General features: G+C 43.6%; 4 protein-coding genes across 5 annotated transcripts in view; 3 read left to right on the top strand and 1 right to left on the bottom strand.

Moving 5' to 3' along the window:
* Positions 1-2,814: 2,814 nt before the first annotated feature.
* LOC139282559 (protein transport protein Sec61 subunit alpha) lies at positions 2,815-9,680 on the top strand. Of its 2 annotated transcripts, none has more exons than XM_070902328.1 (12): positions 2,815-2,857; positions 5,963-6,030; positions 6,137-6,202; positions 6,292-6,370; positions 6,612-6,743; positions 6,924-7,033; positions 7,275-7,428; positions 7,536-7,696; positions 7,805-8,002; positions 8,176-8,367; positions 8,456-8,532; positions 8,629-9,680. In XM_070902328.1, exons 1-12 carry the CDS (start codon positions 2,830-2,832, stop codon positions 8,813-8,815), a joined length of 1,452 nt encoding a protein of 483 aa, XP_070758429.1. In that variant the 5' UTR covers positions 2,815-2,829; the 3' UTR covers positions 8,816-9,680. The 2 variants fall into 2 exon arrangements, with proteins under 2 accessions (XP_070758429.1, XP_070758428.1); XM_070902327.1 differs by lacking the exon at positions 2,815-2,857 and adding an exon at positions 4,987-5,092.
* Positions 9,681-10,841: 1,161 nt separating this feature from the next.
* chchd4a (coiled-coil-helix-coiled-coil-helix domain containing 4a) lies at positions 10,842-12,928 on the top strand. The gene is made up of 3 exons (XM_070902956.1): positions 10,842-10,980; positions 11,450-11,548; positions 11,658-12,928. Exons 1-3 carry the CDS (start codon positions 10,959-10,961, stop codon positions 12,029-12,031), a joined length of 495 nt encoding a protein of 164 aa, XP_070759057.1. The 5' UTR covers positions 10,842-10,958; the 3' UTR covers positions 12,032-12,928.
* A 494-nt stretch (positions 12,929-13,422) lies between these two features.
* On the bottom strand, positions 13,423-17,524 carry LOC139283185 (netrin-4). Its single transcript, XM_070903155.1, has 10 exons — positions 17,404-17,524; positions 16,335-16,825; positions 15,921-16,247; positions 15,495-15,621; positions 15,151-15,339; positions 14,692-14,908; positions 14,437-14,564; positions 14,273-14,341; positions 14,004-14,174; positions 13,423-13,779 (listed from the first exon to the last, which is right to left on the bottom strand). Exons 1-10 carry the CDS (start codon positions 17,522-17,524, stop codon positions 13,643-13,645), a joined length of 1,977 nt encoding a protein of 658 aa, XP_070759256.1. The 3' UTR covers positions 13,423-13,642.
* Positions 17,525-25,729: 8,205 nt separating this feature from the next.
* Positions 25,730-27,639, top strand: part of dnah1 (dynein, axonemal, heavy chain 1) — a 29,144-nt gene continuing 27,234 nt past the window's right edge. The window contains exons 1-7 of the mRNA XM_070902661.1: positions 25,730-25,891; positions 26,012-26,093; positions 26,252-26,426; positions 26,570-26,720; positions 26,833-26,965; positions 27,049-27,219; positions 27,339-27,594. Of these exons, the coding sequence (XP_070758762.1) occupies positions 25,730-25,891; positions 26,012-26,093; positions 26,252-26,426; positions 26,570-26,720; positions 26,833-26,965; positions 27,049-27,219; positions 27,339-27,594 (1,130 nt within the window). The remainder of the gene's footprint in view (positions 25,892-26,011; positions 26,094-26,251; positions 26,427-26,569; positions 26,721-26,832; positions 26,966-27,048; positions 27,220-27,338; positions 27,595-27,639) is intronic.

The following is a 27,639-nucleotide window of genomic DNA, read 5'->3' as shown; positions in this document are numbered from 1 at the left end:
ATTAACATGACCCACGTTTAGTAGCTTTTAACCACTAAATAGAACCAACTGACTGTTTATGAGAACATCAAGTGACAACACCAGTCACAGACACAGAAAAAGGCAGAGAAAAGGACGCCAAAGCAAAATTGAGCCAAGATGTAATTAGAGTGTTGCATAACGGTGGTAGTGACGCTGTTGAGCGTCAAGCCTCGAGCTGGCCTGAGGCCCCTGTCGTACCCACGGCATGCACCCACTCTGTCAAACTCATTTACGCTGACCTCTTAATTACTATAATGAAGTATGAGAGGCACAGATTAACACTAAACACATTCTTTATTCAAGCTCAGCCACAGAGGTCAAATGAAGGAAGACTTTCTGCCCTTTTGAATCAGTCCATGGGTGTTACTCTGGCTCGCATTACGCTGCCAGGCCTCGATTGGATTAGTTGGGATTACAGCAGTTTGGGTTCAGGGTTGAAAAATAGAAAGATACTGTGAAAACATAAAACCATTGCGAAACAGTTTTTAGGCATAAGTGGCTGTGTCTTCCAAGCAGAAGCCTCTGCTGTCCACAGCCTGACGTGGTTTCAGTAATAGACAGGTGCCAGACCCGCTGTTATGACAAACTCTTGAAATGAAAATTCAAATATTACAGCCAAGGATTATAACTGAGCTCTCTCCATCCTTCCAACTGGGACTCTCTTTACCCACTGATGTCTCTGTGCCCTTCCCTTACTTGTGGACCAGCCTCTGTCCTCGGTGGTGAGTGTTTGCGTGGATGTGTGTTTTTACATGCGTGTGTGTCACGTGTGCATGTGTTGATGCTCATTCCCAGCTGGTGAACAGCTCAGGACTCATGTAACCCTGAGAACGCTGATGGAGGGGAATGTGACATGATTATCTGGGATACGCACACACGAACACACACATGTATAAATGTACACAATCTGAGCACACATAGGTAAGTGCTCACTGCTAATTGATTGGTGTCCATTGAGAGACCATTTATTGGAGTTAAACAAGGCAAATAAAGTGTGCAGAACACTTTGTTTTTGATGAGATGAGTTTAAATTGGCTGTGCATGGAAGAAGCATATACAGTAGATATATTATTCCCAGGCTGAACACTTTTGCTTCGCCCATTTAATTCACGCCCGTCCATTATCTGCTGACACAACTGCCCACTAACTGACTCAATCTCACACCTGCAGGAGCCCTTCACTGTTTACATTTACTCATCTCCAAAAATAAGGAAGAAAAAGTCTGACTCATGTGGAGCCGACGCAAATTAGCCGACTAGCCGTGCACTAGCATCACTGTGTGTCCCTGTTCACAGAGCAGCTTCCCATGCCTCGGGCAGACTGCATGTCTGTGTCACTCTGCACAACATCACTATGTGGAGGCATATGTGTCTGGTTATGTGTGTAGGTGAAGGTCAGTATGGTGGGCTTTTTTTTTTCTTCTGAAAATGAAGTCAGAACACATTTGGTTGGATATAATGATATATGATGTGTTTTATGACAGCAGTAGTATGTGAAGCACAAGTTAATTAAAACATCAAATGAGTTTCTGCTTCTTAAATCTTCTTTTCTGGAAATAGAGTGTGTGATTAAAGAGGGCGTGCTGTCGCTTTCGTTGAGAAAGAAGTCATCAGCTCACAGCAGCCATCTAAATACTGAACTGTGTGTGAGCCACTGATGGAGTTGTGATATAAAAGGAGAGTGTCATTCAGCTTCATTTGAGTTTCAATCATAACTCTCATTCATATGTGTGTGTTCATAGTTGTCAAAACAATTCTCTCTGTCTCTAAGGCGAAGCAGTAAAATGTTTCAACCGCTGCTTTGCTTCTCTCTATAAAATGTTCTTCATCAGGTTCTTTCAGTCAGAGGTTCCTTCAGTTCCCATTCCAGTTCCATTTTCTGGCTCCAGATTCTTAAATGTAAGAATTTGCTGCTTTTCTTTGATTCATATAGTAGTAAACTGCATATCTTTGGGTTTTGGACTGCTGGTTGAACACACCAAGTAATTGGAAGACTTCACTTTGGGCCCTTGGAATTTGTGATGGGCTTTTTTTCATATTTTTTGTTTTAACATTTTAATCAATCAATCAAACAATTGACAAAACGACAGATTAATCAATATTGACAATAAGCATTAGTCGCAGCTGTAAATTTATGCCATATGCATATGTGCTGCTAATGAAGGGCCTAAATATAAGTTTAAAATCCTGTGCACAATAAGGCTTGTACTGATTTATTACTAAAAAGTTTATATACTTTTGCTCTATAGTAAAAATGAAGCCATTTTCAGATTCTTCTTCATCATGCCATGTGCAGATTCATACTGATGTGCAGAACAGAACACACTAGACACTACATTTTCCTTTTGCCACTAATAAGCAAAACTGACACAATGACCAACTACTTGGGTTTAGATTGGGGACCCTCAATTGTTTCACTCATGTCACCTTCACAGAACAACACAGAACATCTTACTGTGGACTGACAAACACATCATTTATGGGTTTTTTTTGTCTCCTCGCAGACATTGTGCCACAATAACTTCACTGACTAATTACCATGTCACGACTCGTTCTCTTTTAGCATAGGAAAAAGTGAATTTTCACCCTCTTACTTTTGTTAGTCTCTATGCAAATTTAGAAAGTAAAATGTGTGGTCTGGGTCTGTTTCCATGGCCCGGGGTTCCTTGTATTAGGCGTACACTGATACATTGGGGAGTTTATATAACTGAAGGTTGCAGGCAGACACGGTGTCCTCACCGGTACACACAGGAACAGCCTCACTGTGGGGGAAACATTACTAAGCTACCAAAAAATTGGATCAGCTTTCATGTTTTATTTGCATGGATTTTTCTTCTGTATGAAAATATAATAAATATTTGTTTGCCACAGACTATTTACATTATCTGGCGCTGAGGGAGTGATTGCACACGGCGTATTGTGCTGCGTTATCTTTTTCAGATCATTAAAAGTGCTGCAGATTAAACAGTCAGGTTCCATTATAACACGAGTGTGATTCATTCATTCAGAAATAAATGCCCTCCAACTAATAACTTAATAATTAATAACTTCTGTTTTACATATTAAAGCGAAAGTGGACCGCAGTTTCCTTATGACTGACAGGAAAAATTGTACACTAGATCTTGAATATAGCAGGCTATTCAAAACTCTGTGAAAAGCACACACTTACTTGCTTGTCCTCACCTCTGTGTTAGCTCACAGCTCTGTGGTTATTATGTAACCACATGAACAAATATCTCTTTATCAGGGGGCAGATGAGCTCCCAACCTTCCTCCACTACCACTACCGTGACATGTGTGTGTGTGTTGGTCCAGAGAGTTTAGACTGATCAGATGTACAGATGGCCGAAAGCTCCACTCATCATTGTTCTATTGTGTCATTAGTATGGGTCAGTGGTTAAGTGTGCCACCAGCACTGTGCAGCCAAAGGTGCTCACCACCATTCAATACCACAATCACTGACCCAGAATCTGACAACTTTAATGAAGTGAGGAAATCTTCTCATGACACGCTAACACTGATTCAGCCTCTCCTCACTGAATCTACATCATTCCAACCAAATTTGTTTTTCTTCATCATGTAACATGTATCCACACACACACACCACCAACTAAAAACACTACACACACACACACACAAACACACACACACCTGGCAAGCCTGGCTACATATCACCGCTGGAACAACACTGAGCTCTAGTGGTGACAACTTGTCAAGAGAAATGACAACATGAGAGAAAACTGAGATTCCTTCACATGTAATTTTATTTGAACTAAATGCATTATGAAATGTTGTACAACTCTTTAAAAAGTCCACTGAATAGTCAGCATCCTTTCACCTTAACTTAACACTGTGCTGCTAAAACATTTCACAGCAAATATTTGTCATATACACTATGCCAAGGTGGTATTCTGCAGTCACACTTATTATAAGTCATAATAAAGGTGCGTTTATGTAATATGTGACTCACAATCCTCGTGTCGGCCTTCTTAAGAAAAAAGGAAACTAAATGTAGTCAAATAAACAGGAAACCGAGGATCTTTAACAGCACAGTCAAACAGACAAGTACATCCTGTGTGTTATGCTCAATATGTGACATCAGACATTGTTGGTTTGTTGAGTGGTTTGCTTGTATTTGTGAGGTGGTGGAAGGAGTATTGAGATCATTTACTACCATTTGTGAAAGTAAAAGTCCTGCATTACAAGTATTACGAGCAAAATAGTCTTAAAGTATCAAAAGTAAAAGTACTCATTATGCAGAAATATGGCCCCTGTGAATGTTATTTGTGTATACATATTTCCTGTTGGCCTTTGCTGTTAAACTGTTTGATCTGGTAAACAGCTCATGCATAAGGACAGTGAATGAATACTGCCAGTCTGATTGTCTGCATTATTCCACAAAACCTGACAAATAAATTAAATCAAATTAAATGGAGAGCTGAGATAGGGCTGTTACAGAGAAAACCCAAATACCCCATACCATTGTTTTAAATGCATGCATGATGAGATTAGACACTGTGCCTTGAGCAAACATCTAGGAGGGCAGAAGACTGCTGGTTACTTTAGATCATCTGTCTTCTGCAAGTCTTTCAGTTTATACTTGTCTTGTCTTCCTGGCCTGATCCTGTATCGATCCATATTATTATCAATGCGTCCATGTCTCATATTCATAGCTCTGTCTCAGAGGGAGGAAGGGGTCAAACTGATCAGAGCTACCGGCGAGTCTGGAGTAGGGCGCCCTCTGGAGGATGGGAGAGCTCTGCGTTGCAGGAGGTTAAATTATAAATGTTAAAAATGTAAATCGTGCGTTTTCCGAGTTGACGGGATTTGATTCTCCTCTTAAATAAAGACTCTCCATTGATACTACAGTGCACGGCCTGCAGCGTGCATTATGATGATGATGGTCTGTGCGTCTCAGAGAAGTGACGTTTGTGTTAGCGGCTTGTCTGGTGACGTGTCTCTACTGCTCTCCCTTTTCTCACGGAGCGGCTGGATGGAGCCACACTGACTCCACTGAGCACTCAAACTGGTACCAGTAACACGGCAGGAGACGGCCTAAGGACGCCATGGGGAGTATGTGACATTCCTCTCTTGTATACACGTGTTGAGGGCTTTCTAAAATACCCGCTGTGTTTTTAAAATCGGACAGTAATGGGCAGAAAGCGTCCGTCGGAAGCTAATTAGCTAACCTTGGGTAACGTTAGGTTAGGTGGCAAGTTGTAGCTAGCTTATAACGGGAGCTAGTTTGATGTTTCTATTCCAAATCAAACCCGCCTCGCTGGAATTAACTAACGTGACCGAGGTTTGTTTCACAGTCAGAGGCCATTTCTAATGTCTTGCCCCTAACTTTCACATAGGCGTCAAAGCTTCCTGTTTTAAAGTGGCTGTTCACTCGTTTTTTTGTGAGTGAACGCTAGTTAGCATCACGCTAGCTGTGTGAACTGTTCATCTGGGGTAGTTTACTGTAGACAAGTTGTAACTGGTTTCTTCTCATTTCTTAATGTGAGTGTGTTGATATATTTGCAACGCAAAGTTGACTGGTCGAGTACCAGAGAGGAATTCAGTGGCACTTCTTAAATCGCTGGCTGTCAAAGTCAATTTCAGTGATTGACACAGGTGATCGACACCAAGAGGAAACATCCAGCAGCGAGGCCGCAAACGGTCTAAAAATGACTGCACTCTGGGTGCTAGTTACTCTCAGTTCATATGTTTGTATATCCAGGTATTGCTAGTAAAAATGCTCTGTTTGTTGCTGTACTTGGCCAGCTGACTGTTAGCAGCTGTTGAGCTGGTGGTTAGTGATGACGTAGCCTCTAAGCTAAAAGACCAACGACTCGAGACGCACAAAATATTGCTGACACTGCGAGGAGAGGTGCTGACCTTCAGTGTGGTGTAAATGCAAAGTTAACTTCTGTCTTCTAACCTGCTCATCTCTTTCTGCAGTTAAATTTTTGGAGGTCATCAAGCCGTTCTGTGCGGTCTTGCCAGAAATCCAGAAACCAGAAAGAAAGGTACACTTAGGTCTTTTAAATTTAATATTACGTTGCATCATTTATGCACTGTGCATGTATGAATGGACATGAATGACATCTGCGCTTTTCTTTTTAATCCTCGTAGATTCAATTTAGAGAAAAAGTACTATGGACCGCCATCACGCTCTTCATCTTTCTGGTGTGCTGCCAGGTTCGTATCTGTTGATGTCAAACCTACTGGTTCTGTTTTTGGTGATTGTGGTTTGTGACACTGTTCTGTCTTTTTTTTTCTTGATTCAGATTCCTCTTTTTGGCATCATGTCTTCAGATTCAGCAGATCCCTTCTACTGGATGAGAGTAATTCTGGCTTCCAACAGAGGTACTTGAATTTTTTTATGTTAAACAGGCTTAATCACAGAGTTGCTTTCTATCATCAGCTCCAACAAGTAGAAATGATCTAATACCATTGTTGTTATCAGGCTTGACATAATGTCATTATCGCATGTGATAAGTCAAAGGTCAACAGTCGTAGGCCCTTGTGCATTGTTTCTGGTACTGCTGCTATTGTTGTACTAACTGAGGCTTACAGTGTTGCTAATGCTGTTCACGCTGTCCTCCAGGTACTCTGATGGAGCTGGGCATCTCACCCATTGTCACCTCAGGCCTCATCATGCAGCTGCTGGCTGGTGCCAAGATCATTGAGGTGGGAGACACTCCCAAAGACAGAGCCCTCTTCAATGGAGCTCAGAAATGTAGGTCTACTACTCACTACATTTGCTATTTTTACAACTTGTCACGTACCTTTTTTGAAACTGCAGAGATTTTTTATTTGCTTTGAAGACGGCAGACACACAACACTGTTCAGTAACATCAGTAGTAGCTGTCCCTGCAAGAATGCCAATTGCAAATCTTTTTTTTCTGTCTTTTTGCAGTGTTTGGAATGATCATCACCATTGGACAGGCCATTGTATATGTTATGACTGGCATGTATGGCGACCCTTCAGAGATGGGTGCTGGGATATGCTTGCTCATCATCATCCAGGTTAATAAAAACTCCCACTGCTGCTCTTAAGCTTAAACTTTGGAAATATGTGTATACAAACAGTGTCTTGATCTTAACTGCTAAAATTACACGCCAAAATATTCTTTACAGTAGTATATCATCCAGCATGATTTTAATGGTGTGTCTTGTATAGAGTCAAGAAGCACTTAGAGGTTGAATATAAAACATGTTAGCTCTTGTGCAGTTCAGCACAATATAAACCTCCTACCTGTTTCTTCAGCTCTTTGTTGCAGGTCTGATTGTCTTGCTGCTAGATGAGCTGCTCCAGAAGGGCTATGGTCTGGGCTCGGGTATCTCTCTCTTCATTGCGACCAACATCTGTGAGACAATCGTCTGGAAGGCCTTCAGCCCCACCACTGTCAACACTGGCAGAGGTATGTGTACTGGGAACGAGCACATTTTAAAGCTGAGTGGTGATACAGGAGATGCGTCTTCATCTGTATTATAATGGATAACCCTGTGACTCCTGTTGTATATCCAGGTACTGAGTTTGAGGGAGCCATCATTGCTCTCTTTCATCTTCTGGCCACCCGCACGGACAAGGTGCGCGCCCTGAGAGAGGCCTTCTACAGGCAAAACCTGCCTAACCTCATGAACCTCATCGCCACCGTCTTTGTGTTTGCGGTGGTCATATACTTCCAGGTGAACTAAATACAGTCCAGTGTCTCACAGTGTGCTTTTATTGCACTAAAGGAATTTGGACTGAAGGTTTTGAAGCTTACTGATTGGGACTCTTTGTTACCTCCCCAGGGCTTCAGGGTGGACCTGCCCATCAAGTCAGCACGCTACCGCGGCCAATACAACACCTACCCCATCAAACTGTTCTACACCTCCAACATCCCCATCATCCTGCAGTCTGCCCTGGTCTCCAATCTCTACGTCATTTCTCAGATGCTCTCAACACGTTTCAGCGGCAACTTCCTCGTCAACCTCCTGGGAACCTGGTCTGTAAGTATATGACAGCTGCTTCACCTCCAGCGGATCTAGTCTCAGTCTTTGTTTAAAGACCAGGAATCTTTGTTATTTTCACAAAGGGGGTACAGTCATGTTCTGTCTCTCTTGTGTTCTAGGTAGTGTTGGACATACAGCGTTTTACTAACAAAGTGGGTTTTTTTGTTTAGGACGCCACGAGTGGTGGACCAGCTCGGGCCTACCCAGTGGGGGGTCTCTGCTACTACCTTTCTCCTCCAGAGTCATTTGGTTCGGTTCTGGATGACCCAGTTCACGCTGTCATCTACATTGTCTTCATGCTCGGCTCCTGTGCCTTCTTCTCCAAGACCTGGATTGAGGTCTCAGGATCCTCTGCCAAAGATGTAAGTCTGTGTTTGTATGAGCATTTGCAGCTTGCTTTGTGTCAGTCCCACACAAATATTAACTTCCGTGTTTCACTTTGTGTCTCAGGTGGCGAAGCAGCTGAAGGAGCAGCAGATGGTAATGAGGGGACACAGAGAGACCTCTATGGTGCATGAGCTCAACAGGTACGAAGCAAACTGAGTCTCTGGTTTCATGTTTGTCATGCCAAGTTGTCCTCCTGTAGAATATTTATGTATTTATAATTGCTTTACTATTTGCAGGTACATCCCCACAGCTGCTGCCTTTGGTGGCCTCTGCATAGGAGGGCTGTCTGTCATGGCTGACTTCCTGGGCGCCATTGGTTCCGGTACGGGAATCCTCTTGGCTGTGACCATCATCTACCAGTACTTTGAAATCTTCGTGAAGGAGCAGAGCGAAATGGGCAGCATGGGAGCTCTGCTCTTCTAGAAAATATCAGCCTTCTGACACAAATCAGACACAAAGCCCCCACCCCATCGGTTTTTTTTTGCAATTCGCACAATCAGTACATTTTGCAGCTGGAATAGGTAATTTTCCTCCACCACCTTTTGTTTTCCACCATACCTCTCTAGCATGTCAATGCTGAGAAAAGGGTTTTGGTTACTCCCAAGGTTGAGCATTGTATTGTGTCTCTTCAGTTCTTTTACTCCAGTAGCTATTCCCCATCTCTTTGCAGGCTGCCTAAGTCCCACGCTGACTGTCTTATCAGCTGAAGAATGCCTGGAAGCACAAAAGTGTGAGGTGCTGTCTTTGACTTACCTCAGGCATTGTTCATTGCAGCATGTTCAAGGAACACTAAGACAGCGACAACATGTTAGTGCTTATTTCAAGCTGAAAGCACCGTGCCTGGACAATTCGGGGAAGTTGAGAGAAAGCCATGTCATGTTCATCACAGGTAGTGATCATGCTTGAGGTTTCTTGGGGCCTATCGTAGGACGTGAAAAGTATAAATAAAATATGCTTGTACTCCTGATAAGGTTTCTAGTAATCTCAGATACGCTGTCGGTGGTTTTTATTTACCTTTTTATTTTGATATTTTAAATGATGGACTATGTTTATATTCACTCTGGTCTTATGTAGGGCACAGTGTTTGTCCTCTGTCTCTGGGTCCTCAAAGGAAGCTGTTTGTCTGTATCATGCTCTTTTATTCCCAGACTGAATCGCTGCACAATACTGCCGAGATGGTCGGGAGGAGGGTGGGTTTGATAGGGACGAAAAGGGGTTTCATTTTGGTTTTTACTTTATGTAACAGACATAATTGTGTTATTAAAAAAAACAGGATTTTTTTCCAACACACTTGTGTTTTGATTCCTATTCCTTGTTGTGCTTTGTTCTGTGACAACTCCAGAATACTATTTGTGTGTCAAATAATGAAGAATAATGCACAGTAGCACAGCAACCAAGTGGTCTCAGCACAGGTTATTGATAGTTAAAGCAGGGTTTGACACTAAAGGGCAGTAAAAGTATAAAACAAACTCGTAGCAACAAGCTTTGAAATAGTTATGAACCTATTAGGGCTGTTGCTCTTATCCTTAAGAGTTGAGACAAGTTTGCTGTGGTTTAATCCAGTTGCTGTACCTTGTAATGTTCACTTCACTTCCACTAGAGGTCACTGTGTCACTTCACATAGTTTAACGGAGTAAAGTAGAAGTCTATAAAGGGAGATTTTGCTATTCACTGTACATGCCAATACACCACCACCAGCAACCTTCACAGAACATTCAATGTTTATATGAAATGTTGTTTAACAGAGCATTCATTTGACAATGAAAGCAGGGACGAATAAGATAGATTAAATGTCTTCAAGACCAATCATAAGTCCAGTTACCTATGACCACTTACCTCTTTTAGATATCTGAGGAGTGAGAGTACAACAGGTTATGAGGCAGTGCACTGATGGACATTTAATTGGGTAATCCTCCGATTTTTCCCCCGCCTGCGTGTTAGTTTACCAGTTTGTCCCAAACTCACTTTTCCATCTGCTAGCTGTTTACATGAAAATCTGGTGCCTTGTAGCTTTTAGACTGGTGGAATGTGTGAGCTCACACTGGTTATCACCTGCTGTTTGTCGTGCACACCAGTGCAGCAGAAATGAATCACCTCCCAAGGGATGGAACAGACCAGAAACACACCATGGCATTCAGGTTATCTGTAACACAGAAAGGCCTCACAAGGTCATATGTAATAACTTATATGTGAAAAATAGGAGCACAATTGGTAAGTCAAAATGGGAAATTATTGTTAAATGTATTCACAAGTTCAGTTTATTTAATTTGATTCAACAACGTATTTGATGTATCTACAAATTATTGCAGTGTTTTCAGTATTCAATAAAATAGAAACGTTTTCTAACTATTTTAAGGTTGTTATATTTCTTTTTATTTATTATAAAAAATATCGGTTGACGTCATTATCGTGCGCCCACATGTGAACAGGTCAGAGGGGGTAACGGGGCTGTTGGACGCCGGGTGGCTTGTCAAATGAAATCCTTGCAGTTGTTGAGTAATTTCTCTCACATTGGTCGTCTTTCACCGCAGAGGGCGAGACTCGACGGACAGAAACATCGGCAGACATGTCGTACTGCAGGCAAGAGGGTAACAACGATCTTCTTTCTCATTCATTTTCACTCCTCGGCAGGGCAATGTCATCGCGCGAGCCACCATGCTAGGCTAACTCTCTGGATACGGCGTTAACTTACCGTTGATAGCAGCAGGGTTAGCTACTGTGCTAGCTGCGAGGACGCTAAGCCTCCAGCAGTAGTAAAGATAGGTTTATAATAGGGTACGGCAGTGTCGTGACTTAATACGCTGGTCGCTGCTGTAACGTTAATTTGACACGTTTGTAACAAATTGGGAGAGCTGTCAAACGGCTAGCTCTGATCCTGTCAGGGCTACTAGTGCGCCCCCAGAGGTTCACTGCCAGCCAAATAATACAGTTATACTTTTGACTTGTTTTAGTAATGGAAATAATGGCATTATACACATTAACCAGGACCAGGTTTTCTAATTTAAGAATGTATTTTAATCCATGTTGCTGTCCATGTTTGTTGTTTTGTCATTTAAGGTAAAGATCGCATCATCTTTGTGACCAAGGAAGACCATGAGACGCCCAGCAACGCTGAGCTCATAGCAGAGGACCCCAATGACCCTTATGAGGAACAGGGTTAGTCATTGTCGTTATGTTGTCATTGTGGAAATAGTGTGCCTAACCTTCAAACATTAAGGTGTTCTGTTAACTTTGTTCTGTCTGGTCTGGTGTCCGGTTTCTTTAGGCCTAATCCTGCCAAACGGAGACATCAACTGGAACTGCCCGTGCCTGGGCGGCATGGCCAGCGGACCATGTGGCTCTCAGTTCAAGGAGGCCTTTTCCTGCTTCCACTACAGCAAGGAGGAGGTGAAGGGCTCCGAGTGCATTGACAACTTCCGTAACATGCAGGAGTGCATGCAGAGGTACCCTGAGCTCTATCCTCAGGAGGAGGATAAAGAAAGCTCCCAAGGAGAGTCTGGCTCTGGTTCTGTCTCCGCCGCCCCAACTGAGGGTTCTGTCTTACCCCCTGAAACTGACTCTACCCAAGTCGCTTCAACAACCGAGTCTGCTGTCTCATCTCACAGCTCGCCACCTACAGACAACCAGACTGCCAGCTAAAGTCAATCACTTGTCATCCAGGCTCTTGTTCTCTGTGAGCGAGCACTGCCCAGCATACATGACTCTCCCTGAGGAGCTCTGATTGGTCTCTTCTCCTGTTTAAACCTGCAGAGAGGGCAGACTGACCTGGCTATTGACGCTCATGGGCAAGGACTTTGTGAATGCGGAGAAACAGCGTATTTACAAAAGTATAGGCTGCTTTGTTTTGCTGAGCACTCAAAAATCATTGTGTAATATGATTTAATGACAGCGGGCCAAGCTATTTGCTGCAGGGACATTAGCTGAAAGACTCACTTGATATGCAATAGGAATTTAATTTGCTGCGTGTTTTCATGTCAATCAGAAGAGCTGTTTGTTAGCGTTTTGTGTGTTGTCCTGTTAATGTTGACTGATCAGGAATATCACTTACAATAGGACGGATTTATCACTAATAATTTGACAGAAATCTAAGCAGTAACCACTTTATTTTTTTATTTAAGCTATGATCAGCTTTCAATTTACCTCGCCTCAAGACAGTTTTGATTCTTACTTATTCTTAGAGTTTTGAATGCCTTTGCTTTCTAGAGAGACCAAAACACAGGTTATTTGTTAGGAAAACAAGGCTACTGTTACAGCTTCTGTTCAGTGAACATTACATCGATATTAACGTAGATGTTTTTATCTGTTTGTTGACATCTTGTAGAAACGTCAGGGTCTCCATCTACATGAACAAAGGTCGCCTCTTTTGCTAATGGACACTGTATCTGGACCTAGACCAAAGTGGTTTGTCATGTTTAACTGTCTCTATGTAAATGATTTTTGTCGTCTTCTCCAGTTGGATGCTGTGCTCACCATTCAATGTCATTCAAGCCTTAAAAGACTTGATGGTTTTTCTCAAACTTGTCCAGATTAAAATGATCGTCGAACAATTTAAACTTCCATTTTCCTTTTGTCCGTCTGAAGTCGAAGCACAACACCGTCTTATGTCAGCTTTGTGTGAGCTTTACTCACTAAAATTGCCAGAACTGCACCATCATATTTTACAGCCTTCACTTAACTCATTAAATTGCTTGTATATTAGTCATATTATAGTTTCATAGCATTTTATTGAAACTACATTGTATAGGTTTAGCTTTCAAAATGTATTTACTTACAGCAAAAGTTATAAGTAATATTTAAGAAACTCAGTTTGACATTCAAAGGACTAATACTCAAAGTTCACATATTTTCCATATGGCTAAATGCCAATTTTCATCCTATTGCTCTTTGCAGATTTGTTAGACTCAGATCTTCCAAGTATTTACAGAAACTTGTAACCAAAATCTCCATCTCGATCTTGTATGCAAATAAGGCCTTTAATGTCAGGTACATTACACTTGCAGACAGTTTATTATAATGTGTATTATTTATGGGACCAGTCATTCGTTTCAGTCTTTATTTTGTGTTGCACACCCGCACATTGTGAGTTTCTTCAGTTGTGTGAGACTTCTGAGTTTGACTCTTGGATCATTTCCCCCGATGGCACAGCATGTTGTCCAGTGATTTTCAGTCCCTTTCCTGAATTGTCCACTGGCTCATACATTTCCTTGTGAAATCCTCTGAAGTGTGTCCTGCCTTTTTTGATCATTTGGTTCACGGACATCCATTCCCCAGCCCCCCTGATATAAGTAGACCTAGTCGGGGTGTCCACGGGACCACCACACTCTGCATGGTGACCAGCAGGCGGCCTGTCCCGGCCTCCTCTGGGCCTGCCAGCAGGTACTCCATACCTGGAGAAAAAGTTAGACATTGTAAATTGATTTAATCTAATAACAAATCTGTCCCTTTGGTGTTTGCTTGATATTTTCTAACTTTTGTATCACTGTTTGGTCACCTTGGATATTCGTCTTCTAATGCTAAAAGTCTCCTCTAGAAAACCTTGTAACTATACACTGAACAGTACTGTGCTTCGTGTACCATTCCTTTTCTTTGTCATGTTTAGAGCTTGTCCTACCTGGGTTTAGAATAGGACAGGTGCAGCCGCGGCTGGTCCAGGATAGAGGATAGATGCTGATGGTCCCCAAGTAGAGTGCCACTCGGCCTGATCGAAGGACCTTGCGAACTTTGACCTGCACTTCTGCGTGACTGCCTTTGTCATGAGCAGACAGCACACTGGCCTTGATCACTGTCATGGGCCACACAGAGAGACGAACGACTGAGAGGGCATTCTGAAGCATCGGCCGAAGTAGAGCTCACAGTTTATTGAACAGTTGTATTTCTTACCATAATCATGTTTGGTCTTACACAGGTCGGACACACTTCTGAGCTTCTTCTCCTTACAGCTACACTTTCCTGTGTACAGACACAGAGTTTTGCTCCGATGATGAACATTGCAGTGTTAATAAGCAACACAGCAGCACTTAAAAGTAAGCTATTATAACTCTCACCTGTATAATGCAGAGCGGAGACTGCAAGCTCCTTCGACCACTGTACCTCTTCTTCAATTGGAAACATGTGATCCAGATCAGGAATTTTTCCACCAATGGGCACATTGAACACCTGATTGTTTGAGTAGCTGCAAAAGTAGAATTGAACCCATCAGGTCGAGGTCGATTGTTTGCAATTAACCACACAGAGTTCCATTTTTAGCCTGAGTGTTGATGTGTAAAGAATTTGGCCACGGGTTAAGCATAATGGCTGACCTGTCCAGACACTGCCCAGTGGTTGGATCACAGCCGTGAGGGCAGGCACAGGGTTTACAGCCCTCTTCTCCAAAACCCCAATAGCCAGGCAGGCAGTGGCTGCAGCTTGTGCCCCCGACACCAGATTTGCAGAGGCACTGCCCGCTTCTAGGGTGACACCAGGGTCCCTCCTCTCCGGGAAGAGGAGGCAAAGAGCCGTGTGGATCACACCAGCAGCCTGGGAAACAGAGACACGGGGAAAGTTCTGTATGCTGCTGAAACATTTCATTTTTCTCTTCCAATATTGTCAAATCGTGAATTTACAAACAAATGATCATCAGATGGGGCTATCCACAAACCTTCTTGCCTTTGAATTAATTCCACTAAGATCAAATCAATCATGAAACCTCCATTATTTTGCTTTTCTGACTGGTTGAAAACACATTAGCCCCCCCCCCCCCCCCAGTCTGAGTCTCTTACGTGTGCAAGCGTGGGAGGAGTTGAGGGGCAGGGATGGGTGGCGGTGGTAGCCGTGACGACAGCGCTGGCACCTGCGGCCGACAGTGTTGTGTCTGCAGTCATCACAAACGCCCCCGCTGGTGCCGCCGGAGGAAAGCCATGCCCGCTGAGAGAAGTGACAGCTATCCGCGTGACCGTGGCACTGGCACCCTGAAGTCACAGAGGTGTGTGATGTCGAAGCAGTCAAGAGAGAGAGACGGGAGAGAGACAAAGTGAGGACATCAGGATACTCCCTCCACACTTTAAAGCTCCTCTCTGGGTTTCACATTACCAGCACGATCTTACGCCTGTTGGTGGTCACTTACTCTGGCATGGGTTGGACTCCCCACTGCTGCTGTTGGCCGGCCTCCAGGGACGATCGTTGTAGAGCGGGGTACACTTCTCACAGTGATCCCCTGCTGTGTGGTGAGCACACAGACACCTACCAGACACCTGGAAGACACATCTGGGGCTGCTCAGTTACTTCACCTACATTAGCAGACGTTACAGACGCCTGCTGTCTAGAGACAGCTGTGAAATAGATCCAGGCAGGTGGTGTAAAGAGTAAATCCAGCTATTTAAAGCCCTTTAACTGCCGATTTTTCCATCAGTAAGAACATTTCACGTCTGGACCTAACATCCTTACACATGTGTTATACAGGACTGTAATAGAACACAGGCCAGTGCAAAAACTCTCATAGTCTCCTTATGACTGTTATTTTACTTTGAGACACACAGAAAACACCACTCACCGTGTTAGTGTCCTGTCTTGTGTTTGTGTCTTGGCTGCTGTTGTATGGTACACAATACTCCGCATGTCCATGACACAGGCAGGTCCCTCTGGCCTGTAAAGTATAAATAGCATAAGGTGCTGAGGCTGGGCTTTCTGTGGTGGATGTGGAGGTCAGAGCTGAGGCTTTGGGGCTTGTCCATTCTGCAGAGGGGTTTAGAGGTGCCGGGCAGGTCTGAGCTTTAAGCAGTCTGATGCGGAGGTTAGTGAGGGTGAGACGGGCAAGGGCCTCTGGGCTGTAAGGGTCCAGTGTTTTAGCACTGCTGGGGTCTAGTGTCCGTAATATCACCTTTAGGAGGAGAAACAGAGCACAAATCAAACACTGTGGGTCTGCCATGAGATGATATAATAAACATATTTCTGCATATTCTCTCACCTCCCCCCCGCTGCAGGGTGTAGCACTGGTATAACGGGATGTACACAGAGAGCCCGGCTGAGTAAAATCATCAGGCAAACCAAACTCCATGCTGCAATTGTGCGCAAAGAGCTTAAGAGCTTCCCATGTCTTTCCAAAGTCAGCTGAACGTTCGATGGCCATGGCAGCGGGCCGGGGTGACCTGAACACCAAAACCACATGGGACAGACAGAACTGTGTTTCCAGGTTGAGCCGGATCTCATCCTGCTGCTCCTGCATGGTTGCACCTGAACCTGATGCCCACCAGGTATCCGGATGCAAGAAGGGGTCGTCAGTCATGTGTGCAGATGGGTGGGTGTCCTCGGGGCAGAGGTGGGGGGTCACAGGAGGACGGGGGCAAGGGCTGCGGTGGAAGGAGCTGTTCCCACAGCATCTTGAGAGGGTGAGGAGGGTCCTGCCACTGGCCAGGTTCCCTATGGGTGGACTACAGGCGTGGTCCACACATCTGGAAACTGACACAGATGGGTGATGGAGAGCCGGTTAGAGTCTTATGAGAGAATATATATTTATTAAGTGTTGAGATAATACAGATAATCAGATCAGCGCTTTTACAGTATATCTGTATATATATATGAGAACAGAGAAGCACTTTCCAGCACTGCCATCAGGGACCAAGGCTCTCTTCACCGTGTTTCCCATGAATATTTAATTTGCCTGACCATTGTGCCACTGCTGCCTGCTCTGATGTGACACAGAATCCTGCCCTTTCCCCATTGGACAGCATTACTACTCTCAGGTTACATGTAATGGCAAGACACGCTATCCAATGTATCAGCAACAGGTATGGCCTTTACTTTATTTTGACAGCAAAAACTAAGCAAATAAAATGTCACCTGTAAATGCAAGAACTATGTAAGACATCATTAGGATCAGTTTCATGGACATTTAACGCAGTTGAGTGTCTGCCCAATCAATAACACAGCCTAACCACAAGAGGGGAAACGAGAAGGCCTGTTCAGCCACAATGACGCAACTGATTCAGAGAAACAGCCACAGAGATGATGATGATGATGATGATGGTGCGCCTCACCTGCTCCGCTCCTCGTCAGAACCAAAAACAGCCCACAGAGCGCCACCAGCATCTGATGTCGACCTCTCCAAAGCATACTAAACACTCTCATCCTCGTTCCTGCTGTGTTCACAACATACATGGTGCGACAGACGCCTTCCAGCAGAGATGAGTCCCAACATTATGTGTAGCCTATCTAGCGGGCAAGCGCATTTCCCTGCCAATTACGCAATGCGCAAAGCGTCCAGATGAATCCGGGAGTATTTCTCCTCCCGGGGAACAGTGTTGGAAAAAAAAACCTTGATGAAGTTCAAAGCATCCTCAGGAGCAGGTAGGGCATCTCCCTGATAGAAGTGGATTGTGCGCCCCAGTTGCAGCAAAAGATGGATTAGTTAGTCCGAGAATGAAGGCTCCACTAAGATTCCAATTTGATAGATGTTTGTCTTCATCCATTTTGCGCAATAAAAAATGTCTGTGTGTGTGTGTGTGTGTTAGCCTAAACGATGAAAATGATAGGCCCTTTTCTGTGCTTATTAATTCATATAAATGCTGCCATTCATTCACAGCCAACTCGAGAGCTTCTTGTCTCAGCCAGGTCCAGCGCTCTACGCGTTTACGCACAGGAGAGGAGTGTGGCTCTATTTATCCATGGTCCTCCCCGCCCACACACACACACACACACACACACACACTGTGAGGACGCTGTGCTGTACAAACAACACTAAACCAAAACTACCCCAGGTTAAGAAGGTGTATTTTTCTCCTCCCTGGCCGACTTTAGGAATCCGCTTAAGATCGTGCGCATGCAGGGGAGGACAGGCTTGCGACTTGCACGAGCGCGTCACCGCAGTTAATGTGAACCAGCCGCACAGCGCATACCAGCTAAACCAGGTCCCTCCACTGACCAGGGCCTCGGAACACGAGAAAATTAGTTTATCTGCTTCTGCCCTCCTGTTTTTCAGCTGCAGTCATTCCAAGTTACAGGTCTCTTTGAAGTCTGGCAGGAAGAAACCTGAGAGGGGAGACAAAAATAGTCCTCAGCGCAGTTATTTGCAGCTTGATGGCGCATTGTGGCACCAAAAGAATCCGACAGCTTGGAGTTTAATGCAAATGACTCGGACAAGAAAAGGGGCCTTTCTCCCTGTCTGTCTGCCTGACCGGACAGATTACTCTGCCATTCTTCATTATAACACTGGATAGTAAACACATGGTCTGATACATGACAGTCCTTCTTTTTAAATTCTTTTTAACCACACACGTCAGGAAATCTAAGTCCTTTGGAGCCTGATGTATTGTCCCTCTCTCTCTCGGTTTGAAGAAATAAACACCATGTCTCTTCAGTTTTATGGCTCAACTTCAAACACTGGGGGCTGAGAAAATTAGAATAGACGCACAGAATTGGATTGGTTTCCATAAATGTCTTCAACGCCATACAAATTGTTTACAGACCTGCCTGCTTCACTCCCCCAGAGTGGAGAACAAAAACAGAATTACTAAGGAATGGCATATGGGCCAATGATAATGATGTTATGTTATGTTTGTGCTGACAGAAAATATGATGTGATGTTGTTTGAGATGCAGGCAGCAGTGGATTACCCACATCATGTTGTCATCAATCCTTATTAATCTGACATTTGTCCATTGGTGGATTTTAAATTAATCTTTCTGTTAAAGTTTTTATCCACTTTTCCACAGTCAACCCATACATACATCACTCCATCTATATCTGTTGTACATTTGTCATCCTTCACCCCTCGCTGGTCTTTCCTTTCATCTCTCTGTCCTCCTGCTCACCACTCTAACTCCAGCCACAGTGTCTGGCAGGCCTCCACACAATAAAACCCCCCTGAGGCTCTCCATCTTCTCACATCTCACAGTTTCTCCTTTCGTCTCACTCCAGCGGTGCAGCATATGCTAAGAATAGCTTTATGGGAGATTATGATAATGTCATTTATAAGGGATTAACTGTTATCTGGTGATATTGGTGGCATACAGACATAGATTCTGGCTGCTTTCAACTGATCCAAAGTCAGTTCTGGCTCAATGGGACACACGGAAATGAGAATCTCATCTTTTCATGGGTCGCAGGAGGGGAGGACCTGTATACATTTGTGTGTTTGAGGAGGAGGGATGATGGATAGTCAAAACGTCAGTGTGGTCCATCTGTGGTTTTGCTTTCATTCATAGAATCAGGCTGGTTCTGGAAGAAGCTCATGTGACTGAAATCTGATTTCTGCAAAGGCACCAAAACTGTAGGTTTCAGTGAATGTAAAGTCACTGAGGTTTGAGGTCAAGGTTTGCAGCAGAGCCATAAAACATTTTAAGAGTTCAAGTGCAAGTAAACTATTTTGGCTTCATTGAATTCTTAATTGAATAAAGTGTAATTAAGGGTAATTTTTTGTGATGTAGGAATGCGGAGCCGCCCACATCCAATAAAGTGCTTGTTTAGAGCGTGAGCAATATATAAACAGCACAATCCACACCGCAGCTCCCAACACATGTTACATTCTCAGCACTGAGAGGAAAAAATGTCCTCTTTTTTCCTGCCAGTTCCTTTCAGCAAATACATTCCCTCGTGTGTCTTCATCATGGCCCCCAGCTGTGAGAGGTCAAATACCAGCCAGGAAAGGTCACAGGGATCTCCTACCTGCCCCATGACTGCCTCTCTAATTGCTCCTCTTTCTCTCATTTACAGAGCTTAATGGGGGCCGGGGGGTTAGAGAGCTAGGGTCAGGCGAACAGGGACTCCCCCCTTCCCACCCTTATAATCCTCAGTGTTTGTCCAGGCTGCTCATACATGTGTGTGTCGGGCACATGGCGTCACTCCACGCTTCTCCATCTCCGTCTCCCTCCACGTCTTCTCTCAGTCTTTCGTGTCCTACATGTCAGCTCATGTGTTCCTCCAGGGATGAAGAGGATTAAGCTGCTCCTTTACATGACTTTACTGCATGTTCAATAACATCGATTCAGTTAGTGTATGTGGATCAGTGTGTTGTGGCATATCTGTTGTGGAGACACAGTAGGATTTCATATGACGTTATCCACTGGCCTCAAGAGCAACCAGTAAGTGGCTTGGTTAATGTAGGGTGTGCTTGAGTTAAGCACTGAGGTCAGAGTTAATCATCCGGTTGAAACTCTGAAGAAAGACTCATAGATTTTACAATGTCAAGTACACAGTACTGATGTCTGGTATATAGATCCAAGAAATTCTTGGTTAGACAGTTGCACTCTTTAAAATCATACAAGAAATCAGTCCTAAATACTTTCTCCTGAAGTGTGTCAGTTGACATAGTTTGAAGTTAAAAGGTCAAGGTGATAGGTCAGCTGCAAAGGTCTATAGTTCAAGTCCAATGAAACCAAGAGGACTGTATTTCTTTAGGAGAGTTTCAGTTGAACTGTTGCTTGAATTTATTGTCACTTTGTGCGGGATAATCAGTGTGGACGGTTTACAAAAAAAGTCTCCTCGCTGCTGATGTTTTGCTATGAACCTCATGTCATGGAGGTTTTTTTTAATAAGCAGTTACTTTAAACTAACTGCTTATTAAAAAAAAGTTAGCCTGTTAACTACTTTGTGTGTGAGTGCACTTATGCGCTGGCATGATTGGTTTAGATTGCACGTTGCCTCTTTGATGTGAGAGGATGAATGACACGGATTAAACTGTCAGAGCAGAAACCGATAGAGGCCAGATGAGGCAGGATGACAAATCAAGGCCCCTGCGAGGCATCCGGGCAGCTTGCCAAACCAATAATGTGTGGATCTGTGAGCTTGTGTGTGGATTTGCGGGTGATAGCTCATGGCAGACTTTTGGTCAAAAACTCTCACGTATGCGTCAGTGACAGGAAACTATGCGTAACTGTTACCATTTATTCTTTATTAATTCTTAACAAGGAGGAATGCCAGGAATGTTAAAGGGTGGCTCACTTGAGGAGGCTTCAGTTGAGCGGTCGATGACTTATTTATAGCTCAAACTCCTGTTTAATATTGGACAACAAATTAACCTCCTACCCACTGAGCACACTTGCAAATACACACTCCTACTACTCAGTCTCGTGTCCCTGTCTGACTTCTTTTTATCTGTTTATGATGCCATCAACTAACAAGTTCAAGATTTACGTTTGTGCGTCACCAACTCACTCACATAAACACATTGTCGCTCTGACACACTAACACATGCACATACACAAACACAGACACAATTTCTTGATAAGTCTTTCTTGGCTTTCCATCGCCCACCCTCATAAACACACTGGAATGCCAGCACACACATTGTTTTTTTTGTTTTTTTACCACAAAAACACACACACACACACACACACACAGACATGTGCTACAGATTCCACTCACTGCTTTCTTATTCTTCCAGCTCATATTCGCACACCCACTTAGATAAAGCACACTGACTTGGCTTACGTGATAATTTATCTCAACTGTCTCAAAGAGCTTCAATGGATTCAAAGGAACTGTTAAAAACTTTAAACAAGCTGAACAATGCCAACTACCATCAAGTGTGTCAGCACAATGAGGCTGGGATAAATATTGGACACTCAATGGAGTTCAACATTACTTAGATGCAGAGAGCCACAAACGTAATGCTTATGCTCACATAAATACACCCAAACACTGTAAGTTAGTTCTATAACTTTGCACCCCCGAGCTTCTCCCACTATGTTGAATATTTTTATGACCCAAGTAAGTGTGTAAAACTCACACTGAGAAATGGAGCAAATGAGAGGAAAAATGAAATGCAGCTGTTTGAGGTCCCGGGCCGCAGTTTGGGGGTTCTAGTCCGTCTCTCATGTCTGGCCACTTTGCTGCTTTTAAGGGCCCCTCTCAACTCGTTAAAAAAGTATTTATTGGCATGCCAAGAGTCCACCTGTGAGTCACCCGAGCCATGATGGCCAACTTCAATACATAGCCAAGCGCAAGGGTCACCGTCAAACAACAGCACCTCACGTGACCGGGCAAAGTGACAAATCAAATCTGCACGGAGGCAGCCTCGTCGCTGGTATCGCATGCATTGCTCTTGTAAAATGCACTGCCACAAAACACTGTGATGTTAATGTAGCATTTGCTGCCCTCACGGTGGTTCCATCTGCAAACGGACACCGGTGACATTCATTGACCACAGTCGTGTTGCGCTCAAATCCGATTCCCTTTAAAAGAGAAAAAGTGCTTTGAAAATGGGGTGCAGTGATGGGTATTAGGTTGTAAATGATTCTTATGATGTGTCCAGGAGTTGCATTTGTTCCTGGTTCCATAGTGTCAATGTGTAAATCACGAGGAATACTTTATAGCTCAGTGGCAAATGATCCCTGCATGTTTTTCATACTTTTTTGATATAACTAAACAACATCTCAGTCTATTCTCCAGAAAGTGTAATGAGACTTTACTGCATGTCTTTGTATGTTCCCATTCCTGCGAGCGAATGCAAAAATAAAATCACACTGCAACTTAAGGGTGTGCCCACGTTTGTGGTTGGATTGTGGGTTTCTGCAGGGGGAAAGAGGTATGTGGGAATATATGCGACTGCTAAGCCCTCCTGGCTTGCCCAACAATGTGACAGTAAGAAGGGTATAGCCAGTGTTTGATCCCATCAGCCAACATCTGGCCCTCAGGAGGAGCTAAAGTTAGCCGCACATGCTGATGCGATTAGCGTAAAATGGGAGTTATATTCACAAAGGCATGACCCTCACAACATCCCAATACTGTAAAAGTGGGAGAGTGCATGAGAAGTGGATGAATCATTTAAGGATTTTAGGATGAAGACAGGAGAGGATGGATTATACATCTGGGTGATTATGTAAGTGACTAGTATTGATCTTCTTCAACAGTTGACGTTGAGCCAGATCTTTCATGTCAGCATGTATCTGCTGATGGACTGTTAGAACGAGAAGGGAGCACAAGACGAGTACAGGAAGGGGATCAAAGCTGTAACAAAGCTTGTTAGGGTTTAATCAGTTCCACTCATCCAGAGCTGCCGGCCACATCTGTCCAATCAAGTCCCATCACCGTGGTGGGCTCCTGGCTCCAGAGAGGGCTGCCAACCAAACATTGGTTGGCAACCGTGTTTCGAGGACCACCACCTCATCAGAGACTTGTGGTTCTCATGAGGTTTTTCTCTGGAACCTCTCTGGCCTGGATCTCCTCGCTGATTTAATCAATACCATTAGACATGTGCTAATGATTAATAAACTGCTGTGGGCAGGATGAGGCCACTATGATATGATAATGTCATTTTTAGATGTGGATTATTTAGTCCCTTGGTCTTTCATTTGGTTTAGGCTTCCTCATTGGGTGAAGTCATTGCTTTGAGACTGAGCTCCATTGAGTAATGACCGCTGCACAGAATTGCAGTATCCATATCCAGTCACTCTGTGTTTGACCTTTGTCTTTTGGCTCCACCGTACAGCACTTTGTTCATGGCCGTTTCACAGAGCTACGGTACAGTGATGCACTGTCACCTCTGATTCCCTTGTCCTCTTGACTCCAGCCACAGCCAGGAACAAGACCTCCTGTGCCCTCAGATTTGATTTTCACACAGACTACAGCGACTCTGCGGTCCTCTCTCAACCTTCATTTATCCCTATCTGTGTGGCAGCATGTCTTTCACAAGTGACATGTAAGGGTTTCAGACAGATGAGACTATTCATTTGTGCTTGGCTACCCAATCTCAGGCTGCTCTGATGGGTTTCAACTGAAGAGGCCAGGGGCAGGAGCAGGGGCCGCAGTGCATTATGCCTATAATCTGCCATGGGAAACAGATGAGGTTATGATGCCCTTGTGACCCAGGAGTGTGGGGATCGCACGGGTCAATAGGGTTCCCCCCCTTGTGGACACATTCAACCTGTCATGAGTGTGAAAGGGAAAGATTGGGAATTTGCACACAGGAACATGTGCATTCCAATCAAATTCCATTAGATTGTCATTACTGCCATTACCATCACTATCTTCACCAGGAACAGCATGGTATGTGAGTGTTCTGGTGCTTACCTGTGGAGAACAGTGTCGTGTGAAATTTCTGTGGTGGTTACATGAATGTACACACAGTTTCTCCCAGAGGCTCAAACTGTCTAAGCTATATGTGCATAATGTATATATCAAAAAAATAAAAGAAATTAGCTACAACTTTGTTTAAGGTCATCTGCTACAGCTTTCAGATTCAAAATACTTTTATCCAGCAATTATTCATCTATTTAATTTAGATTAGAGGACAATAGGATTTTGGGATTGGGAGTGGCTTGAATTAGAAATGGAACCTATTATTGGTGAATCACTGTGTAAGCAGCATTTTCATGGTGTAGCTGCTGGAGGTATACCATTAGCTACTATTTCCTACTTATACATTTGTTGGGTAGTTTCATGTGTAACATTGCATATATTCTATAAACTGATCACCTGTTCTTGTGTATGAAAACCCCGAAACTGCAAAGTGACTAAAGACTAAAGTGTCAAATAATGTAACGGAGCGGAGTAAAAACTGAAATATTTCCCTGTCAAATGTTGTACGTTACTTCCCTTCTTCCATCCTTTTTGTTATTTTTCTCTTCTTTTAGTTTTTGTGACCAAACGTTGTGTTCATTAAACAGCTATTTTAAAAGCCCTTTCTCTCGGTGAGGAATTACTTTCTTCACTCTGTTGTGTTGTTGCTCTGGCTCTCGCGTGCAGTTGGCGGAGCGACACATCTTCATCTCCATGACAACCGTTGCTGCGTCCAACATTTACATACCGGTAGTTAACTTCCACTTGGAAACTGAGATTTCAAAAGTTCAGCTCGTCGATATTTTAGCTATGCAGAGGATATTTAAAAGGAGTAGTAAAACTTGCAATTAAATTCAAAATAAGGTATGTCAGTATTCATTTCTGTTATTTACAAAATGCAATTAGCAAACGTTGCGTAAGAAACAGACAAGTGATTTGGCTAACGCAAACGCTCGTAGGTGGACGGAGCGTTAACCTTACGTTAACCTAAATGTTGTGTGCGCTAACAGCTAACACTAGCAACTAGCATACGGTTTTATAGGCTGAGTTTTGGAATGCTTCCTTAGCCAGTAGTTATTTGGCAACAGCAGTCGGTTAAAATGTGCATGGACAGACGCTTGTTGTTAAGGTTAGCTAAAAAGCCTCTCCGCCAGTGGATGTCATTAAATTCCCATTCTCATTTTCAAAATATAGTTAACGTTAGTTACATTTGGTGCTCCTAGGTCAGCACCGCATTTTGCATGGCATGTAGCCATTTATGTAACTAAAGCATGTCGAGGTAGTCTATACAGTCCAGATTATTTTAGAAGCAGGTAACAGGATTAAATCCAGGCTTTGCTGTTCATCCATTAACTGTTCTGCTAGAAGATGGACGGGAAACATTTGCCTGGTTTTGGTGTACTGGTGCCTCATCCCCCCAGCAAGCCTCCAGCTCTACCTCACAGGTGCAAACTCCCTCCAATCAGAAAAAGCTCTGTGAGTGAACAGAAAGGCATCTACTCAGATATTATCTCTACATTCAAATTCCAGGTAAAAGCACATGCATTTGACTTTTCCAATCCTGACAGACATTTTATTATGATTCCCATGCAAAATACGCAGTTTCTGTTATGCTCTGACAAAAACCAAGAGTAATTGTTCATTGTTTAGTCTTGTACAGTGGGACCTGAGACCCAGCACAGATCACAGGGCCAACCCATCCTCGGGTTCAGTGATCTCAAAACAACAAAAGGTGGGATATTGTATTGCGTGACATTTTTAGGCATGTAAGGCATATTAAGTAATTATTTCTGATACTCCAACTGTTGTATCAAATACAAATATAATCTAAAATACAACATTTCATATCCTGTGTGTAAAATCTTTGTCCTTCTGCACTGGTGTCCTTAGTTACAACCCTCAAGACTCCGTCTGACCAGTGCAAGCTTGTTGAAAAGGATAACCATGGGCCTACCGCACAGCAATCACAGACTTCTTACTTCTGCCGGGGTGGAGATAAACCCAAGGTCCAGATGCCCTACCAAACCGTTCCTGGCCAGATCCCCTGCAAGTTGGAGATAGAGAGGTATGTATTGTATTTGCACAATGTATGACAGAAGTAAACTGTTAGTACAAAAAATGACACTGTAAACTAGGAAGAATAACACTGTACATTGCGGGCCATAATCTAAAAACTAATTTATACTGTTTTATATTGTTGTCTTATAGACGTCGAAGGGAATACTTGAAGTTAGACTTTGAGCAGCTCCTGGCAGAAAAAGGCATATACTCTAATCTCCTAATGCCAAGACATCCAAGCAGTAGTGATGAGCATGTGACTACACCAGACAATCCTGTGTCACCCTACCTCCCCCTGGAGGTGAGTCTGTTACTGCTGCAATCTTTTCTGTTGCATTTGGGTTCCCAATTACATCCCATATTTTGGGGCACAACACCACCCTACACTCATCTTTCTTGTGTTTGTCCCTTAGATATTTGACAATGAGGAGTATGACTGTAGGACTCCAGAAGACTGGCTCACCCTGGGCAATGCTGAAGGATCGCCTGACAGAAAACCCATTCCTGCAAAAGCCCTGCTGCCTACGGATGACAAGATTCCTTCAGGTAAAAAGTAATCAGAAATAAACTGTGTAAACAGAGATACATTTTCTGTTCTTTGATCGTAATCTTTTCTCTCTCTTTTGAAGAGGACCCAAAAAGCTCCTCCCTGGAGTACAGCTGGCATTTAGTTGGGGTTCTTGACTTTTGTAAGGAGAAATGCCAGTACCTGGTACAGAAGGTTCACCAACACACCAAAGGGACAGATGAAGAAGGAAATCCTATTCTAAATGAAGAACACAAAAAGAACAAATCTCCTGGTTGTTTTTTATGTCTTTGCAATATAATAACACAGTATTGTCTCATAATTTCCTCTTGTCACCATCAGTTTGTCATGTTGAACATGTATGTATGCTTTCCATGTCCCTCTGTTGCATAGGAGTAAACGCCATGCTAACAGGAGCTAAATACTGGGTACCCAGGATCAGATTGTTATTCAGTGCTGAGGACCCACGTGTCTTTGTGGAGCGGATCCAGTTTGCCCTGCACTGGAGGGATAACACCGAGGCGCTGCTTCTCTACCACTTGTCTGTGGACTGCATGCCCATCTGGAGGGGAACGCCATCTCTTGATATCCACAGTCTCCAGCGTATCAAAAGACATGCCCTCTCAGCCCCTGGGCTCAGGCTGAAAATGTGAGTAATGCCATTTTACTACTGTCATTTTCTCCTTTTTCAGTA

The sequence above is a fragment of the Enoplosus armatus genome, chromosome 3 (assembly GCF_043641665.1).
Source record: "Enoplosus armatus isolate fEnoArm2 chromosome 3, fEnoArm2.hap1, whole genome shotgun sequence".
In the NCBI taxonomy this organism is placed as follows: Eukaryota; Metazoa; Chordata; class Actinopteri; order Centrarchiformes; family Enoplosidae; genus Enoplosus; species Enoplosus armatus.
The sequence above is the reverse complement of the archived record's forward strand: the minus strand, read 5'-3'. Positions and strand labels throughout refer to the sequence as shown.